The sequence below is a fragment of the Sipha flava genome, unplaced genomic scaffold (genome assembly GCF_003268045.1).
Source record: "Sipha flava isolate LNK unplaced genomic scaffold, YSA_version1 71_pilon_pilon, whole genome shotgun sequence".
NCBI lineage: Eukaryota > Metazoa > Arthropoda > Insecta > Hemiptera > Aphididae > Sipha > Sipha flava.
The window spans coordinates 577,321-600,373 of NW_020273611.1; the positions used below are offsets into that span (position 1 = coordinate 577,321).

Sequence of the window (23,053 nt, forward strand, 5' to 3'; positions counted from 1 at the left end):
CATATAAGTCATATATCCAACTATAAAAACTGGTAGTAAAACAATAGAATATTTAATGAGAATTATGCAACATAGCCATAAAAAATTGAAAAACAGTACAATCAATTAGCTAACTCGACTTTTTATGAAATACTTCATTTGACGTTAATTTGATATTTTTATTATGTGATATTTTTATGTATTTTAATTTCATCTTGAATACATCATTATTATTGTAAATACCTATATATATATATATATAATTATTGAAAATTCAAAAACTATAATATTTGAAATTATTATTGCATAATTTGTGATTAAGTAAATATAAAAAGGCAGAATATTAAAATTATACCTTTAACTTTTATTTAGTATAACAGAAAATAGGGACTATTATTAAGCTCCTTGGATGATTTTCTATTGCACCTTTATGATTGTATACACATTTATTATAGATATTATTTTCATATACAAATTTAGGATCAAGTTCATAGTCCGACTGCTACAACTAGATACTTGAAATAAAACATAATACCTTATTATATAAGTTAGAACAAAAACAATTAAAGTAGGGTTTGGAATTATATTAAAAAACAATATAGTGAGCTTATTATATAAAAATAAAATAAAATATTGTGTAAAATGACGTACCAATGACATTACGAAAATATCAATTAAGTGTATTGAAACAATAAAACAATTTATATAAATATAGTTTAAAATAAAATAGTAATAACTTGAATGTATATATACACATTCAACACACAGATACACAAGCTATACCTTCATACGTCATTGTAACAGAGTTTATGCTAATCTATCAGTAAATAATGGTTGTCTCCTATAACATTATTTGAAATTAAAGCATTGGTTTTTGTAACTTTAATTAGGATAGATTAGGTAAATTTTCATAAATATTAAATTTTATAACAAACGATATTAAATCATTGAAATAGGTAATCACATTTATAAAAAAATACTATCTTATACTAATAGATTGTTATCGATCATCATATTTGTTTATAAATATTTGATAACTAACTTCTTATTATAAATATAGAATGTTTATTAATACACCAGTAGCGGATCTGAAAGTTACTTTTGAAAATGGAAAAATTTTAATTAATGCTTAAATCTATAATAAGCATATAAAACGTAAATTTAATTTATATAAAATATAAATAATGATTTATTTAATCATTAACTCTACTTTTCAAGACATCATATTTTTAAAATTTAAAAATTAATAAAATAAATTATACATACAATTATAATTAAATTCTCGCAGTAAAAATAATCTTTATGAACGTAAATATGTTTGATGTTAAAATGAAAGCTTAATTCCCTATATTATTGTTTAGGCCGTGTAACTATACACCATTTATAATTAGTACCTATACTATGAAAGTTAGCAGTTGATTAAACAATAATATAGAAATAAAATAAATATTCAAATATTCAAAAAATGCAATAAATAAGATCAACAAAGAAATAAATAATTTTCATATATTAATAGGTTAACATGAATTTATTAATTAAAATGGACATTTTGTGCAATTATTTTTGTATATTGCTTCAGTTATAAAAAAATTAACCTTGATGTAAATCAAAATAAAGCTAAAAAATTTATATTTTAATTTTTTTTTTTTTGTTTAAAATTTGGAGTGTTTAATAAAACGTAAATCTAAATAGCTGAAAACTTGGTCAAAATGTAATATAATTGTATTTAAAATGTGAACATCTAATTTATTACTTTTATCTTAGCTTATTTTTAAGAACAAAGAATAAATTGAGCCAGTGTGTATTTTTGCAAACGTAGTGAGTGGTTTTACGACTATTTGTATTACGATGACCGCATTATATATTGTACAATAAATATATTCGAAATATTATCCTATCCGACAATAGCAAATAAAATTAAAAATTGTGTTTTGGCAATTTATCAAAGTGATCAGTATCTAGTATATATAAATGTAAACGTATCCTATGTATACATCCCGGATTTCAGTTTATTGAAAGCTGTTCGAAATATGCTTTTGTGATATAAAGTAACTAACAAAATAATAAATTAAATGTGTCAAAATTAAACAATTAGTATGGATTTAAATAAAACTAAATACTAAAAAATCAATCATACAACTTTGTAATTTAACTTATAAATGTAACTAAAATATAAATCAATAACCTAAAAATGAAAATATTTATAAAAAATTCGGATAAATCAAATATTTCATTTTTTTTAGCGATTTAAATTTGAAATTTGAATATTCAAACCAACTTCTACTAACGAACATATAATTAAGTGTTGTCCAGATATTACGAGAAGGATCAAAGTAATTAAACATGTAAGAAATTTATTAAATTTCAAGTTGGTTAGATAAGTAAAACAGGAGAAAAAAGAATCAAGCTATACTTTAGAGGTGCGGTGAGTAGGAGACCATTGTTGTGAGGATGCAGGCAGGTGTGTTTTATAACATCTGCCAACTGGTTTGGTTCACCTTACAAAATAATATAAGCAACAATAAAGACCTACTTATAGCTACTTCATGTAGTGTAACTGCTGTTGCCTAGTAAAAATTCGATAAAACGTTAATAAACTTTTCTAACCAGACTAAAAATATCAATTGGGATTTTATATAAATTAATATTGTACATAATCAATGTAAATCATCTAAAAAAAAAAATTATACGATATGATTTAATATTAAGTTTTAGAAATACGTGTGGATTTTAAACAATTTAAGTATAAAATCATATATACAATACATAAAATTAACATGGACACCCAGTCATTCCAAGACGTTCCAAATCCTTTACCAGTTACATCGGATGATAGGGGTCATACACCTTAACTCGTGAAAAAAATACCACATGGCATGTAATCGTCTATTTTAAATCCAATCAATTTGTAGGTACATAAATACATATTTTCATAAATTATGAATATGTTGACACATACGTCAACCATTTTTTGTTTACTCAACGATGGAGAAATAAAAATAAAAAAGACCGTGAAATAATCACAAAAACCCAATATAAGCAAACGTACTAAACATTTCAATGTTAGGTCCAATCCAATTTATAACCCGTAAGTTAGATAAGAAAACTGAACGAGAACCTAAACTCAAGCATATAACGGAAAGCGAAACAATACACATTATTCGGACAAGTAGTAAAGTTGAATATATCTTAGAAATCGTCCGTCCGTAAAAATCATCTAAGTATAGACTATAAATTAAACACACGCATATATGAAAATCGAATAAATTTGCTTATGCATAGATATTTTCAACAGATCGCATGTTCATTAAAATACTCGGTAAAATGGTATTACGTTTAACTACAACTTTCGGCAGCAACAATGGCGGAAGCGATGAAATATCAAAGTAATAAAAATGTTCACGTTATATATATCAAGATAGAGAGAGCGAGAGAGAAAAAGAAAAACTTTGAATACCTGATGTTTGATATCATCAGGCGATGAGTAAATCAGTCGGCCAAACGAATATTTATGCACTTTATCGTCGTCGTTGTCGTTGCCACCGTCGCCGACCCGATCGTGCAAGTTGACGGACGTAATGACGCCAGTACCGTCTCCGTACGGCGACGCAGACTTGTATTCGCCGTAACCATCGAGCTGTGTGAGAGCCAGCAGACCGATGCCGGTGGTACTCTCTTCTTGGTCTTTGCACGCGATACCGATACTGCCGCCACCACTACCGGTGATATCCATTACTGCCGCATCGGACGGAGAACTTTGCTGATGGTGTTGGTGCTGTTGATGATGGAGCTGATGGTGCGGCTGCTGCTGTTGCTGCTGCAGACAAGTAACCGGTGAAATTCTTGACTCGGGTTTCACGTCTACTTCGAGCTTGATGGGATTGTACGGCACGGAACCGGCCGAAAGTCTTAGATAGAAATAAGGGTCGGCGCCGCAGGACGTCTCCTCTTCTCTGGACCGGTAGTGGTGCATGACGATAGTAGTGTCACGGGGTGCGCACGGCGGTAGGTATTCCTTCGAACACCCTTTTGCTTTTTCTTTTTTTTTTCTTCGGTCTCTCTCGCACACCCTGTGCTCGTCTCTTTCTTGCCCGTTGCACACACGCGAAACGCGACGACGGCACAGATGGCCGCTGCGGTGTACTCACACACGCGCAAGCACACGCTCACGCTCTCACACACACGTACGCAACGACGACGACGACGACGTACTCGCGCGCACACACACGAATGCACACTACACGTGAACACACGAACGATGAGGTCTATAAGCCACACACTGCTGGGCGGGACTAGGACGGCTTCGGCGTGTCCATTGTCACAGAAAGCCGCCGTTACACTGAAACCGCTTACGTACGCTGCTACGGCGAAGGAGCAACAGGCTCTATGCCACCACCTCTGAGCCGCCGTACGCTGCGTTGCTGCCGCAGCCGCCGCAGCCGAAACCGTTTCCACCGCTTGCACTACCACCTGCCTATGCAGCCGCCGCCGCCGCCGCCGCCACCGCACACGGCCACTACTACTACTACTACTACTACTACTACTATTACTACTACTACTACTACTACTACTACTATTACTACTACAATTTACACTATAGTATTACTATACGGCACAATAAAACGCGAGAGGATACTATCGTGTGTATAAGCCCTCGTACGCGGCACTGCTGCCAACTATCGACATCTCTCTAGAACGTTCCGCGGGATCACGTCGGTTATATACATATGTTCAGCAGAATACAATACGCGTATATTACGTATACATTTATGTACCTATGTATTTTATAAATACACACACGCGCGTTTTTTTTTTTTTCTAAACAATACATCACGACACTATACACTAATACTAATTTTTTCCCTAACAATAACACGTTTAATGAATACGTTTTTCAACATTTTAAATATAATATACTGACGCGTAAATCCTTTGATTAGTGCACATACGACGTCTATCTGAATAATATCCGTATTTTAATACGAATATTATTTTTTAGACGAAATGTGTTTAAGACGGACTTCATCGAATAACTTAGCTCTGATCACATAGATCACACCGATCACACTCATATTCATCAGTTAAAATCAATGGTGAATTATAAACAAAGATTTACACTTTTATTTTAAAGATATACGTAATAATTATTTTAATCAGTACTAACAGTGATGAAATAATAGACAACTTTTATAACTTAAAATATCACGCGTCCAAATTTCGAGCGTTACGTATGTAAGATGGGTAGCTTTTGGAACCAAAATATTTTAAAATGTCTATTATGCTGAAGTACAACAACTTTTTTGTTTGAGGTATACAAATGTCAATCGATACTAATCACTGTCGAATACAAATTCATAATCTATACTCGTATTTACACATATATCATATATATCATAATCAGATATCATTTTATATTATAATGTATTAAAAAAAAATCTACAATTAATATATAACATAATAAAACATTTTCCGGCGTATTACTTTCGAGAAGGTGTATACAATTTATCCTAGACAAATTTGGAATGCATTGTATTTAATAAATTATTCTATTTTTTCTTTATAATATAGTTTAGTTTTTGGAGTTTGTATAACACGTAATAATACGTAAAACGTAATTGAATTATTCCTATTTAAAATGTATTTATAGTTTTAAGCCGAATAAACATTATTTTACATAATATATATAACTTACCACAGTGAAATATATAGATTTCTATAATAATGTGAACGTTGTTGTGTGTATATGCGGTTACAACATATTTTTTTTGTATTTTTTGAAGAAAAATATTGTATTTTATCGTTGCAATAATATACTGAGGTTAAACATTTAAAATGACAAACATTGAGTATTTAAAAGTCAGACACTATATTTTTACATTAAATAAATGAAAGAATCGAAAAAGAGAAACGTTTCAGATTTGACGTTTTTTCTTGAACAAACAATGGGGTTGAAATTTAATAGCATATAATGGCAACCGAATACTAATACTATCCCCTCGATGGTTAGTGTAGAAATCAGATATTCAAGATACTTAAAACTCGTATCCATGCAGGTTTGTACGTTATTTTACACTGGTTATTTTATTTTACCCTAACTAACACCAAGATCAGTTTGTAGTTGATTACAATACGTTCGCATTTATTTTAATATTCGGTAAGAATAAATATCGTTCGTACATAATGCAATATTTTATATATTATTAGCATGATAATTTTATAAAAATTAAACGCATATATGCATTAAATATAAAAATTTAGAACAAATGAAAAAATATCTTTGTATAAAAAATACATTTTTTATTTTTTTCATAATATTATACATGATTAATTCAATTTACTTCATAGTAATAATGTTTCAGTTGTGTAGAGATTTATCGGTATACAGTTCTACTTCATTATTTTTAAACAAGGATATCAGTAATTTAGTTATATATATTTCGACACAAGACCTTTATTATATTCAAATACATTTTAAACCTTTTTATTTTTCAATCAAATATAATCAAAGAATATAATTTGTTCTAATTTTAAACAAAATTTAGATTTTAAAATGTAAATGATTTTTCATGAGATATTTTTATTATTGAAATTATAAGCTACAATTTTAATAGCTATAAATCATTTGATTTCTTCAGTTTTTAAAATAATAACATAACTTCGAATTACGTAAATTTTTTTTAAATGTATTACTTAATTCACCTATTAAGATATTATTGAAATTTTTATCTATACAATTTCGTAGTCATTATGCATTGGGTGTGCCGTTAAAAATTAAGATTTCATTCATTAATATTTAAGATTTATGACCATGCAAAGCATTGGTCATGGACCAGCATGAACTATAGGGAAGTGGTAAACACACCATGACGGCGGTACTGTCTGAGTACAACCGAACACTGCGCTGCCACGGTGTATCCTACTACCTACATCAGATGCCACTTTGCCAGATGTTTCACATTACTGAACTACTGGTCCTTTCTTTGCTGTGCTACAAAAATTATACTTCAACATACGTATATCATCATAATATCGCACCACCCCATCATCGCAGGGACTGAACATATATAAAGAGTATGCTTCGAAGACGAACAAAAAAAAAAAAAAAAAAAAAAAATGGAACGATTTGGTAAACTCATGCACAAAAAGAAGAGATCCAAATTCAATACAATAGCGATCGAAAAACCCTTACAAATGTTATTAAAATCGAAAATTGTTATAGCATCATACAGATTCTAAAAATTCTCAAATAATCGTCATATAATAATATATAATAATACAGTTCGCAAATAATGTATTTATGAATATACCTTTTCTATATTACACAAATAGTAAAATAAACCAGTTTTGAGTACAAAATGTAAAACTAATTAATAATTAAAGTGATATTAAAATATTAATATTGTAGATATTTAACTAAAAAAATTGAAAAATTAAATAAATAAAAAACCTTATTTAACATGTTACAATGTAAAAAAAAATTTTAATTCTTTAAAGGAATGAGATATAATATTTTCTGGTTTTAGAAGTAAATCTATATTTTATTTATATAATTTAAATAATAATCCATATTGATTTGTTTGTACAAAACCCTAACTACTCATGTAAATAAATACATTTTCGTTATAATACACGCACGCGTTTGACGATTAACCAATATATTGGTATTCCACAAAATAGAACTAGTACTTTTGATATACTAAGCCAAAAAGATATGGAATAAATAATATATTTTACTAATAACCGATGGTTTTATTTTGTTTATATTGTTCAAATATGATCACTTGGTCACATAATGTACTTAAAATACAATTTATAAGTTTTTCGAATCCAACAAACGATTCTTTGCAGATCTTAGTTCAATAGTTTACTATAATATTACATTTTTTTATACAGGTAAAAAAATAAAATCCAAATTATAAGTTGCAATTAAAATAGTTTTTACATCAATTGTTAAATAAATTAAAAACCTTTATGAATATATTATTTTTTAAATATTTATTATATATAACTATAAAATAATCAAAAAGAAAGGATTTATTCAAATTAATTTTTTTCTACATATTTCTATTTTGTGCTAAGAAAGAGAAATAATATAATATATTAATAAGTATAATACTACTTTTTTAAAACTTTTCTAAAATATTTTAGACGTTTTCAAAGTATTTAATGAAAAAAAAAAACATCTAAGTTAATTTTGTAATCGATTTTGAAAACGCTTAACACACTAGTTTTGGAATTAATTTTTACTTAAATTCCACAAAATCATAAATATAAGAAAAATTAAAAGTTATTAACAAAATAATATGTATTTTTTTCTAACTTAATTTTTACCAGTTTTATATACATCAACAAATAGAAATGCGTACATTTTTATTGAATTTAAATAAATAGTTTACACAATTTTAACTAGATTTTAATTTTTATAACACATAATAGTATTATATATTTTTATGGTAAATACTTAGTATGATTGAAATATAATTTTATTAATATATTCATGAAATATTCATGTTAATTGCATATACGTAAATAATAACTGAATATACGTCACTAAATGGTATTATTATGTTGCGAATAGTGAATAAAACTTTATTGTATTTTAAGAAATTTAAATTAATAACATATAAAACATTTTTAAAAGACGGGTTTTTTATGATATTTTTAAATACAAACTAAACCCAACAGTTTTAAAGAAATACAAGACAATAATTATTTTATCTTTGTTTTAATTATGATTTCGTAAATTTTTATACAAATTTTATAAAAAGAAATAGTTATCATATGTTATTCAGACGCGTACACAAGGTGAGGTGGTATTAGGGATTCATCCCCTCCAACAAAAATTCAGAAAAATAAATAAATATGTTTTTATAGAATAAAAGTGTTTTATAGATTAATTAAGTATGAAAACGTACAATCTAAAATCCTACAAAAATATTTTTTTTGTGTACGCACCTGTATCATATCAAATAATATCAAAAACGAAGATGTGCTTTTTAAAAGTTTGTTCTTTAAAGACGTTAGCAATACAAAATGTTGATATTTATATTTTATTATAGAATTGTTATTACTGTTATAAACGATACGAATAATATGAAATGTGTATTTTTTAAATAACATTTAATTTAATTTTTAATTATTGTAATAAAAATAATAAGACATAAAAATATATGATAATTAAGGCTCTGATTTCAATGCATTTGCATCATTTTTTTAAATGTTATACACGATGCTTTCCAAGCTACAAATGTGTTTCAAATACTTCATGTTATTACAAAATAATTGTTGGGGCATTTTTGATGATTTTTATGCATTTTTAATTTTTTAAGATATTTTTGACCAATTTCTCGTATCATGACTATAAAAATGGGCTTCATTGAATTATAAACATAGTTTTAACATTAATTAATTAATTGGTTGGCATTAACAGAGTTTATAAATATTGTATATACGATTTGAAATTATTAGGGCATTAGGGCACTTTTTAGAGTTTTTTGGTCATAAATCCACTTTTTAATTTTTTACGGCATTTAAATCTGAGCCTTAATGCTAATATATATAATATATCAACATTTTGATAAACTAATTTATGAATAGAAAATAAACAAATAATTACAAAAATGTACATATAAAGACTGTAATAGGTAATTATGGTGTAAAGATTATCAAAAAAAATTGAAATATACTTCTAAATATAATAATCCGAGATTCGGCCAAAATATTTTTCGATTCTCGAATTTAGGTAAGTATAAATTTGTATTTAAATAATAATTTATTTAAAATAAAACTATAAAAACGAATCTATTTTTAAATCTAAACAAGACTAACTATCTAAATTAAAAATCAAAGGTACTTTATTTAAATAATTATATTTGTTCCTAAAAATTATACTAAAATAAGTTTAAAAATAATTGATAGAATAAAATTTTAGACTTTAATAATTAAGTAAATTACTTTAAAAATCGAGTTATATTGTATTATTTTATCTATAACTATTAGTCTTGGTAACATTTATTTTATAAATTATTACACCAATGAACGTGATATAAACTATATTACTTCCAAGATATTGCTGATACTTTATTTATTTAGGCATGGTAAAAAAAACTAGAACAAAGGAATCGCTAAGAGTGTACTTGCTTGTTAAGCTGTGTAAATACGAACAAGTGTTTTTCGTTTTCTATTGGGATAAAATGTGAAGAACCATTCATTGTAAACATTTCAAATCAAGAATTATGAATCAAATACGTATAACTTAACTCAATAAATTGTTTTAACACCTAACATACTTTTAAAGTCAAAGATAATAAATGTATTTCATGATTATTTTTTTATGTCCAACAATAAAATTTTGATCATTTTCAAATGGTTTTTATATTTTATGATAAACTACAGTGTAATGTTATATGAACTAGAAAATTGTAAAAAATAAAAATGTAATATTTTATGAAAAACTAATAAGAAGTTGTTTAAAAAATTTTTTCAGTAGGTTTATAAGTATATGCAAATATATATTATATACAGAAATAAAAATTGTAATATCCATTTAAAAATACATAAAACATATTCTTATTTATAAAATATTAATTAAAATTAGTAGGAACAATTAATTTTGGAAACATTAAAGCAAACATATTTTTATTTTTTTATTTAATAATATACACGCACGCGGAATGAACATTTAAAATGGTTTATCTATAATGGTTTTTTTTTATAACGTATGCTCCTCAATATTACAAAAAAAATAATAAAGTCCTTACCCAATGATGAGGAACTTCAACTTCTGATGGTTCTGCTGGTGGTGAATCTATACTCTGCGAAATATAAAACATTCATTTATATTTACAAAGCTAAAGAAACCAAGATAAGATTTTAAATACGATACATATTTTATTTTAAGATGTAGTTAGATTATTATAGTCTACTGACTATTATATATAAGATACAAATGTATATTTCAGTAAAATATCATATTTTATAGTGAAAATTATTAATAATGAATAAAATTCCTTAATAATGAAACAACATCAAGTTCATTAACGTAAAAAATATTTAAATCGTTTATAATGTTGGTTAAATAGTGTAATGATATAAATATTTCTGTTTATTTTCATGAGTCTCAACATAATAAAAATTGGTAAGATATCGGACCTACACTAGCTTTAGTAAAAAATAGTGTATAATTGTAAGTGTATATAAACAGTGCAATTGAAAAAATATTATGATAATATTCGGCTTCTTAATGAATTATGATGAATTAATAATGATCAATATCGAAGGCTTTCACATTGAGAACTAGTTTTCATTTATTTCGAAATGCTAACTGATATGTATTAATAACTATCTAATTTAATGTCAAATTGTAAATTAAAAAAATTTAAATAATGCTTACGAAAATAACATGAGTATTCAGTTAAAATACTGCTATTATTACTATTATTTTCATACTTGGATATGGATTTAAAAATGTTTGTAAAACATTTTAACTTGAATATCATTCTTATTGAATTTTGAATTAAATTTATTTCATAAAAAAAAATATATTTAAACTAATTTTAAGATATATAACAATTATAAGACTGCAAATAAATAATAATCAATATTCTAACGGCGTAAACATATTTATATGTATAACAAACTATTCAGCACTTATAGATATTATTCTTAATACTTGCAAGCCAGAAGAAATTATTTTAGTAAAAAGCATCTAAGTCATAATATAAATTGTATAATATATAAAACTAGTATAAATTCATATATATTTTCAACAATTATTTAATATTTATGTGGGGAGTAAATTGGGTCCTAAATAACTTTTTCTCGGTAAATTGGGTCCAGAGGAAAAAAAGTTAATAGATTAAGTCCAAGGAAAATAATTTTTTTTTAAATTTCTATTCATTTTTATTAGAAGTCAATTTTAATATTATTGTGTTTTTTAATACATTTTGGTAAAAACTTAAAAGATACGAATTTAACAAATTCAAATCGACGTACAGTATTACATTTCACGCTACGAAAAATATAGTGAAAATGCTCAAATTTCGTACACTCTTGTCTGTATGTAATCATAAGAACTTACATCAATATTGGTGTTAACTAATAACTGACACACGATATGCGAAAAACTAATGTACGTATATACCTATATACGTATCTTAATTAGACATAATTAAAGTTACGACGTTACGAAGTTATTTGATTACAATGGAATCGATAACCGATAAAAACCGTGTAAATTGTAATTTGTAAAACGACTACGGCGATGTAGTATAGTTAGTAGTTGGGACTCAATTTACCTAGCCTCTTTAAGTGAATTAATAATTTTTAGTTATTAATTAAAAGGCGCATTTTTAAATACGTAGAACCGGCAATTACTAAGGGCAGCAAGTTGCAGCGAATTTTTTTTTAATACTAGAATATATAAACTATAGTGTAATTTATGAATAATCAAGGAAAAAGCAAATGTTAAATAAGCAACATATAGTAAATAAATATATGAGTACAAGATAGACTATCACGTATATACCATTTTTCTCGTTTACCTGTAGCATGAAAGACTAAAATTAATACCATAGTAAAAATATTATTTTGGGCCAAAATAAAAAAAAAAAATACGCAACAACCAGTAATAATCCTAAGAAAGGATTTTACATAATATATTACAATGCCTTTTAATTTTTCGCTCGTTTTTAACTAATTCATCTATACTAAAATGTTTAAAATACTAGGTACTAAAATTCAAATAAGTTATGTATAACAAATTAAAAGTTTTATCTTTAATTGTGCTACTTGGAACGAATTTTATGCTTGGAAAGAAATTTTATATCTGAGAATATTTATGAATCAGTTAAATGATTTTTAAATTTAAGATTACATTCATGAGTAATAGCAATACCTAGTATTTTCAAAATTTTTTATGAAATTTATATTTTAAGTATTAAAATTTAATAGTCAAATTTAAATAACACAAAATGTTTTTATCAATACACGTAATGAACTATACACAATACAAAAACAATACGTAAATATTTATTATTTCATTCAAGAAAATTATTAGGTATTTTAAAATGGTTTTTACCTCTCTTTTTCTTTTAACTGCAGTACCAGCAGTAGTTGTCGGAAGAGGTTTTCGCGGAGTATTACTAAATGGAAAGTATGGAGAATCTGGACTGAAAGTTTCAGGACCCGATGCAAAATTATTACCATATGCCTGAAACAATATTTAATAGACACATTTTATACATAATATGAAATATTTTTTTAATTTTGATGTAAAAATATCAACAAAATGAAAAGGAAATTGTTTTTGAAATTTATGATAAATATATATTTATATATTTATTTTCAGCTAAAAATAAAAATAGGTCAATCATTTTTCAAAAAAAATCGGTTTTCAGACTTGTATAAATCGTAATAATTACGTGATAATTTAGTTCTTATGAGATAAAAGTAAACATTTCGTTTTTAACATAATAATAATAACTATAATTATAGTTAAGTTTACGTGCAAACTAAGAAAATATTTATTTTGGCCCTTGAGCATATGAAAGTGTAATTTAAAAGTTACTTTCTGATTATGAATTATGATATGACTTTAAAATTCAACTCTAATAAATTAATAAATATATCAATCAACATACCATTCCATTTTCTATGTTGTATGGAGGTTGAAATCCAGATTTTTCTAAAACAAAAACAATAAAATATTGATTATTTGATTTAATAGTTAAATGTATCTTAAAAATGATAATTTTCATGCAATTATATTAAAATAATAATTTTTAAGCTTTTTAAATGAAAAAAATATATGTGTATTTATTTTTCGTGTTATAATTACTTAAAAATAACTTAAAGTAAAAAAAAGCATACTAATATCAAAAAGCATAAATGATATAGGAAAGATTGATTTAGGTACTAAACTGTAATATATTTAATACAATATAAAATATTGAAGGTCAAAAATATCATTATAAATCAGATATAAATAGAACAAATATGTAATTTTTTTTAAATCTTAAAAAACTAGGACGTTCAAAAACAGGTTATAATAATAAAATAAAAAAACATGTTTCTAAAAATTGATGAATACTTGTAAAACGAGTATGAAAATATTATTATGAACGTCTAGTGAACTTTTTATGTACATATAAAATACTATAGGTAGTTGGTCCAAATTAAATAGAAATGAATGACAAGTAAAACAAACAATATGACAGTTGGAGTTTTGTGAACTGGTTTTGTTCCATGTTCAATTAAAAAAAAAAAACACTTCAAAGTCTGTTCCGAGGCAAAAATTCTTTTATAACAGTGTTATGATTATAATAAAGGACACATAATAATATTACATATATAATATTGTTGGATATTTAAGTACATGTGCAAGTGAAAAAAATTAGGTGTCCATTATGTTTATTAAGTATTAAAGCTGATTCCGCGAAACACGTAAAGTTCAAATGCGTAAATATTGCAAGCATCAAGTTCGTTGCGAACGGAAACGCGAACGATTTGAACGGTTTTTTCGCTAACGCGTCTAAAAATGTCACAGGGACGTAGTGTAGTTTTCGACAAGAATAATTAATGTTTAATGGATTTTCCACAATAGAACGATTCCAGTGCGAATCGCCGTTATAGTAATAACAATAGGTACTCCAAAGCTCGGAAAAATTCAGCTAACGACGGTACTATGTATATGATAATGGCAAAAAATTATAAAAATAAAATCCGAAAATGTAGGTATCTCATCTTACCTGGTTGTTTATTCGCGATCTTATTGAAGCAGTTCTGGAACACTTCATATAAGTGCATTGGTTCGTCGTCGCTTGTCGCCATTTTAAGTTTTATCAATTGTACAAGTCCATGGGATTGAAAACATAACATGAACTTTCATGAGTGACAAGAGGAAGGGCCTACGAGAACATTACCGAGCGACATGGTGCCCTACGCGGAAAGCGTCAGATGTGTCAGGTCATATCATACTATCCGTAACCACGGTGCAAAAAACACAAAACCGAAAAACCCTCGGCGACAGCGCTATCCGTCCCTGCTGCTGCTGCTGCACTACTGGCCAACTCGGCGGGGCAGGTGGGGACTACGCGTGGATACGGCGGCGGCGAGCACGGGGCGGGGAGCCAAGTACACCCCGCGCGCGTCTTTTGCCCGCTGAACAACAAACCAATATGGCGCAGTGCGTTCACTATCAAGCCACGGTTACAATTTTAACCCGATAAACTACGTCTCTTTTTTTCTCGCACCGCACAATAGTGAATAGCCGCCATTCAGAACGTACACAACAGGGTATTATCACAGTAGGTATCAAAATGAATGCGTCTATCATTGTTCTGTATTTCACGGACGCATTATTTGTTATTGGCACATTTTATTTCAGAAATAAGGCGACACCCATTGATCCGTGACTATTGTGTTTCCGAATATTACGAATGATGATGGATATATTGTATACGTCGTACACAAATATCGTGTTAAATACCCATAGGTAGACGTATTATTGCGTCCCGTAGTATTTATGCATTGCGAATAATGTGGGCGGACAATTATTGTTTAAATAATAAACGCAAAGTTGTGCTAGTAAGCAAATGCATCCGCGGTTTGATGAAATATTTTATTCTCGATGTTGTACTTTAATTTGTTACTATTATTAAACGTATACGAGTACATTTTGAATATTGTAACTGCTTCGGGCGTACAACGCTAATGTTAAATGATCCATTTTTAATTAGGAAAACACACTTTAAATAGTTTTAGGTGACTTACTAATTTCTAATAGTTGTTAAAAAAACTGTAGATGAACTCCGGAAATAATTTAATGATTCGTTCTTTGAACACCATATGTCCATTATAGAATTAATGCAGAACCTATTAAACAGAGTACATATCTAATAGTCTAACATGTGCATTAATACTGATTTATAACAAAATAATTGTTGAAAGGATCGGTACGCATTAACTAAAACATTCCAAAAATAAAATACAATCAAATATAGCAAAAACTGTACCCACTGGGAAATTATGACAGCCTATTCAATTGTTATTTACACGTTTTAGAATAAATAATTTTAAGGAACTTATACGGTAAAATAACCGAAAATTGGACAATGGTCAATGACAATAGTGCACATAAAGCAATGCAACCAATGCAACAATTGAACAATTTGAACCCGTAGACATATCGGCGCCCAATAGACCGGGTTAAAAGGATACGTAACAATAGAATCACCGCCTCGGTTGTGTCTCGTGGCGATCGTCTACTACTATAGACTATGGTGTGTACTCGAAGCATTACCTGTTACATGATATAGATCTATGGTTTAGAGGTTCAATGGATCAATTGAATATATACCGTCTCTGTTATGTCGTGTGTCGTTCGTCTCCTATAGTGTACCTACCTTTGTAGGCATTTAAGATTTGCTTCTAAATGACATTGTACCATTTTTACCTAAATACAATAGACATCGTCTTCAATGGACCTAACCTTGGGACTTGGGTCAATATTACACTAAAATAAACATGTGCGTATAGTATACAAGCACATAATATGTGTGAAAGAAACGATCATAAAGTACTTAAAAGTAAGAGTTTGTTTTCACTTTTTTCCTTTTAAGATTCTAAGTGAAACGAGGAATGTGTGGGTTTTATCGTGATGTGTTTAATCTTGTGACTGTGTATACGATTTTGATCACAAAAATGTCTGTGATTATCATAATCATGGGAGGTTTCTTGTAAGAAATTATGTCTGATTGGTTCTTTGGTGGGAGAATCACTTTTTGAATTTATCAACAGTTTTCCCAATGATTAAAAATAAAAAACGGAGAAAAAATTTATAAAAAACTTCAACCGGGATCGAATTTTGAAATTAGTATTTCGAAGTATTTTGTTACATACTTTTCCATTAAATTACATTGAATACTTTTTTTTTAATTTTTAAATTGTATGCTGTTTATAGATTCTTCAAATTTTTGATTAAAAGTTAAACATACCTCATTAAGAAATTCGGTTCTTACTACTATTATTAAGGTTTTAATCGTCTTTAGAAATATTAACTGATTCACCAACTTCTTTTATTCAACGTTATTTTTTGAGAGCGGTGGTACTTTGGTTTCAAGTATAAAAAATCAGAACAGTATTCACCCATCCCCGTATCTCATTCGACTTAGGATTTTCGACCATTTTTATAATTTAATGAACAGTTAGTAGAATAAATACCTAATAAAATAATAAATAACAAAATAAAAAGAAAAAATTCATAAATGGTTAATACTCATAAATTAATATATAAAAAAATAAATGTTTAGCCTGTAGTATTATTTATTTGTTAATTACGACCAGTTTCAAATTAAAAAATTTTTTAATAATTTTTGATAATACTTTTCTCAATTTTTCATAAATAGATTCACCTTTTATAGGACATTACCTAGTAAATATTTTAAAAATGTCAAAATAAAAACAAAAAACATCGAAATATGCATAAAAGATGAATCATGCAATTAAAATCGTAAAATAAACCTTTAAAATAAAAATAAATTACTAAATGTCAAAATATGCAAAGACATGTATAAAAAAGTTTAATGGCAAATCATAAGACCATTGATATTCTAAAAATTTTTAAGGGGTTGGATTTAAAAAATTAATTTGGAGGCCCTTCAAACATCAATATAATGTACCAGTATAATAAAAAAAAATATACCCAGTTTGCAAAATGTTGATAAATATAGTTTTCCAAATCTCAATCAATCAAAGTTAGGTATTTAAATACATCGATACAATAAATTACATTTTCTAGAATTTTTCAACAATGTATTACTACTAACCACATTTAATTCAAATTTAATTTATTCTAGATAATTTATAAAGAGCCATAGAAAATTAGAACTTGGATGGTATCGCGTCGATACTTGTGATAACGGATTTCTACGTAAATTTGGATAAAATTATATCAGTCTTCATACTCCAGTAATAACCATAATGAAGTTATAATTATTTAAAATTTAGAATGACTGAAAATTTAGCCTGTATTATAAGACTTAAAAATCAATTTAATTTAATTTAATTTATTAATATTACATAAAGTAAAATAGTTTAGAAATAATATATTTATATCAATAATCTCTAATGGGTAATGCTGAGTATTTCTAATCAATCTGGACTGTAAAGGGGCTCTTTTTAAATTTTCTTAAACTAGAGCTTGTATCAAAATGGTTCCGTTATCCTCCTCCTCTTGCGATGATCCTGTATTCGACCTACCAGAATAAATATGCAAATGCATATAAACCCGCTTTTTATTTATTATTATCTAAAATGTAGTGATGTAAGTTATTATTTTTAAAATCCGTTTGTACAATTAAAAACTTTTTAACATTTTTTTTTCATTATTTCATTGTGCATGTGTAACTCTTCTAAAACTAAATTAGTGTTTCGCAAAATTTGAATTAAGGACAGTTTTTTAAAAGTATATTTCAGAAATGTATTCTTTAAATTTTATACTAAAATTATATTTGTCTTTCCTACATAAAATGTATTTTAATTACATTTAAATGTACACATATACCAACATTTTTTAAAAAAAAAGCAGATTTTTTGTGAAATTTTCAGTTCCATTATTCATATGTTTGATTAAATTATTATAAGCTTTGAAAACGATTTTTACATTATTATTATGATTGTTTAGAGTATTATTGAATATTTAGATATATTATTTTGATATTTTTTACTACAATAGTTAACAACATTATTTGGTAAATTGTGCTTTATTTTTTCTTTAAAAAATTTATGGATTTTTTTTTAATAATATTTAAATTGAAATTATTTTTATGGGCTATATTATAAATAATATTAAGTTCGTGTTTTTAATAATGTTTATTTAATGTTCAAGTTTATGGAATATTGAATTAAAAAAATGATATTTTTTGAGAATAAGGGTGATTGAAATAGATCGTATTTTGCGAATATACTTCAGGCTTAATATTTATTTATTTATTTCTAGATATATGTTAGCGGTAATATTGATAATTTAGGTATTTTGCAAATTTATGTAAATTGCCAACCCATTTTAGGCAATGTAAATAAAATATATGATTTTCAATATTATTTTACATATATCCTAAGTATTTTATAAAATACCTAGGCATTATGCAAAATGCGAATTTTTTTTAGGCAAAGTACAAAACATTTTATTATACGTTATATTACATTAAGATTCTTATAATTGTTATACATTATTACTCATATTACAGACAAAATTTAATTTTTATCTATTATTATATTATTACTATTATATAAATATTTTACTTAAACTATTATTTACTTATTATAATTATTATAACATATTGTAAAAAGTTACGTTTTGAAGTCTATAAAATTTTATTTTTAAGGTAAATATACTTTTGATTTTGACACTTGGACTTACAAACACATTTTAAAAATCCTCGGTCAATTCTTGTGGATTGAATTTTTATCAACTCATTATTCACTAGTATTAGTGGGCAAATTTTTAAAAAAAATTTATAGTCTGTTATAAAAATGTGACTTCATATAAATCGTATCCATAATTACAACACCATAATGAGACACGAAAATGACGAGAAAAATGACGATATTATAATAAAATTATTAGTAAGTTCAATATTATACCTCACATTTATCATTATAGTAGGTAGTAAAAGAATCTTAATATTTATTGCGTTAAATCGTGCACGCACATTGATGATAAACCATAGACATCTTAAGATATATCTCAATATCTTTTTATATCAGCCCATATCTTAATATGTCTATGTGATAAATGGTATGTAAAGTCATTGGTAATAGGTAGAGCCCGGATTTATATGAATTTGCATGTTAGTATTAAATGTATGCATATCTATGGAGATTTAAAATGTCTACGATTCATATCACACCGTATTTAAACACTTAATTTTATATTGCATATTTTTCATATTTGTTCATAAATGGATATAACATGCATATTTAATGGGTTTTTAATAAATTAACTATTTTAATTTACAGTACATTTTTTAATTGCCTCGAATAGAGCACGAATATACATGATAGGTATTAAGTTTCAAAAATATTATTTTAAAAGATTTGTATTTTTCTAAATTTTCTGAGTTTTTGAGAGTAGGTAACTTCAAATGATTTAAAATATTTATTTTTAGTTTTTTTTTTATTGTTATTCTCGTTTTGAAGTTCCCTAAAAGTTTTAGATTGATTTAAATGATTTTTAATATAAATCAGTGGATATTATCAATTTTTTTTTGTTTTTGATAAAATATTTAGAATTTTATTTGATACAAAAATATGGTTTTTTTTTTTTTTTTAAAACATATTTTATAAAGTGTAACATAATGCATATAATCGCATACTTAGTCACTTTTTCTTTGCATATTTGCATCATATTTGACACTTTTTAAATGCATATAAATCCGGTTGGATTAGTAATTATAAATAGTATCAAATAACATACCTATTTATTTAATTTTATATATAAATTATAATTTATAAAAAGTTGCATATTAGAATCATGATCATAAAAACCCTTAATAACATTAATACAATTTAATTGATGTTGTACCCGGTGATGAATTTTTATATTTGAAACCAATCATATATTACAAGTATAATAATAATCCAGACTAAACATTTATTTATTTCTATATATAAACTATTTATATATTAATTTACGATTATTAATAATTTACTAATTTTTATTTTATTTTTTATCATTTTATTATTAATTATTTATAGCTAGTATGGAATATTTTTATATTTATAAAGATACCATTAAATGAAATATGAAAGGGAAAATGACTTAAAAACTGATGTTATCATAAATGGCTCGTTTTACGAAATTAATTAATAATTTTAATACCATTGGTACGAAGAAATCGCCGGTATCCGGACTGTTTTGAATTTGACGGCAATGTAAGAATGTGATATATGGGTACCAGAAGCGTACCCAGGAATTTTTTATGGGGGGGGTCCAAAATTTTTATTTTATCTGTTTTTTAATTATAATTATAGTTTAACTCATTACCAACAAATTATTGTTAATATACTATAGTATATTACTATATACTATATATAGTATGGTTTATACATTATAGGTATATTATATTATCTATAAATTTTGTATATTAAATATAATGGAAATTAAAATACTCTATATACTATTATTATACTATTTACTATTAACCCGTTAAGTATGTAGAAATTTCAATGGGGGGGTCCAGACCCGAAACCTTCCCATTGGGTACGTCCTTGATACATACCTATCTAATGAAAAGTGAACATATTTATAACAGCATATATATATATATAACATATACTAATGAAAAGGAATAATAATTTCAAACAAATAGAACATAAATATTACTAGTATTAAATACTAAGTTCTAAAGAGACATTCGGTTATTCTTATACCCTATATAAAACTCAATATCTATGAACATTTCCTTTTATTCAATTATTAGTAAATAATAAGGCAGAATAAATCACTAGGTACCAGAAAATAAAGCGAAAAAATTAGTTTTCAAATACACAGGTTTTGTTCTATAATTCTTTGTACCGTATAATTTCTGTTTTATATATTTTACAAAAAATTCGATATTGTTATTTCTTAAGTCATAAAGTGAATATGTACTATAAAATATATTGTTGTCTTCGAATAATTCGGCATAACAGCGGCGGTCGGGTGGGACCAAACTAAGCCGGGTTCACACTACACCGTGCCGTGTCGAGTCTTGTAAAATAATTATCTCCGATTGGCCGAACCATGTAGTTACATTTAGATACATCGTATAATAAATCACACGTTACCTCACTAACCATATGTTACGGTGAAATTAATTACAGCCAACTTTTAAACGTGTGGTTACTGATTTTAATAATAATAATTTAATATTTTATGATAACATGCTACACAATAATACAATACTTACTGGCTACTATATAATTTAATAGTTTAATATTTATCAATTATTATTTATTATACATTCACATTTAACTACCTACTCAGATATGTCATTTGTTAAAGTAAGTATTTTATACATTATTTATACCAGTGATATTGAATTGAGTTCGTGCTACTTTTATGTGTTTGAATTGAGTCCGTATAGATAAAATGTTATAACTACCTACCGGTGGCAACCTTGAACTTTGCACATCTTATTATAGTGTAGTATCGGATATGCAACGATAACGGATATTCGTCAACGGTTTAAGCAGCACGCACACTGGATATGTTCCGTAACGTTACGTCTCTATACGGCTTGGAGACGAATGGAGACGTGACGTGACGGAACGACGAAAAGGCGCACAGTGGATATGTTTCTTTCTTCCTTATTATCGTTATTTGAATCGTCACTCTGCGTTTGACATCGTTTAAGAGCGGTATGTGTTTCGCTCAAGTTTATTTATTTTTTTACTTAATTAGAATATCAATATGGATTTTTCTTCCGACGAGGAACTCTTTGTAATAGCGAATATCGCAAATGAGGAGGAGAAAATAGGAAAAAAACTTTCATGGGTTCATAACATTAATTCAAAAAAAGACGAGCACAGAGAATTTCATACATTATTTCCAGACCTTCGGGATGAGTCAAATTTTTTTAAATACTTCCGGATGAGTTCGCAAAAATGTTTTGAATTACTTAACATGCTGCCGCAATTACAAAAGCAAGATACAAATTTCGGACGTTGCATTCCATCAGATGAAACAAAATACAAATAAACAATTTTGCTACACAGAGAAAAATAAATATCGAAATGCTGTTGACAAAATATGGTTTCCGTCAAACATAAATTTTGCCCTAAAGAGCAACGTTTCCGTCACCTAATGTCGACAAGATGTGACGTGTCAAAACCGGTGTGCGCATGTTCATAAGAATATATAGTAAGCCAAGCTTTCCGTTCGACGGAAACTGCGATTTGACGTGACGTAACGTAACGGAACGTAACCAGTGTGCGTGCTGCTTTACTCGTTAATAATAAATGGGCGTTTGTAAATCGCGCCCACGTTAAGTAGATAATAAAAATACTATAGTAAATTGCGTCCGAGATTTTT

General features: G+C 26.8%; 1 protein-coding gene across 7 annotated transcripts in view; it reads right to left on the reverse strand.

The window, feature by feature from the left end:
- LOC112692204 (transcription factor 12) overlaps positions 1-15,052 on the reverse strand; it is a 29,484-nt gene extending 14,432 nt beyond the window's left edge. The window contains exons 1-4 of one of the 7 annotated variants that reach the window (XM_025566800.1): positions 14,727-15,052; positions 13,620-13,663; positions 13,058-13,189; positions 10,740-10,793 (exon numbers count right to left, since the gene is read on the reverse strand). In XM_025566800.1, coding sequence (XP_025422585.1) covers positions 10,740-10,793; positions 13,058-13,189; positions 13,620-13,663; positions 14,727-14,856 — 360 coding nt within the window. In that variant the 5' untranslated portion in view covers positions 14,857-15,052. Of the gene's footprint in view, positions 1-3,436; positions 4,422-10,739; positions 10,794-13,057; positions 13,190-13,619; positions 13,664-14,726 lie in introns of those variants that run through there. The other 6 variants (XM_025566802.1, XM_025566803.1, XM_025566797.1 and 3 more) reach the window with 6 other exon arrangements.
- Between the last annotated feature and the right edge of the window lie 8,001 nt (positions 15,053-23,053).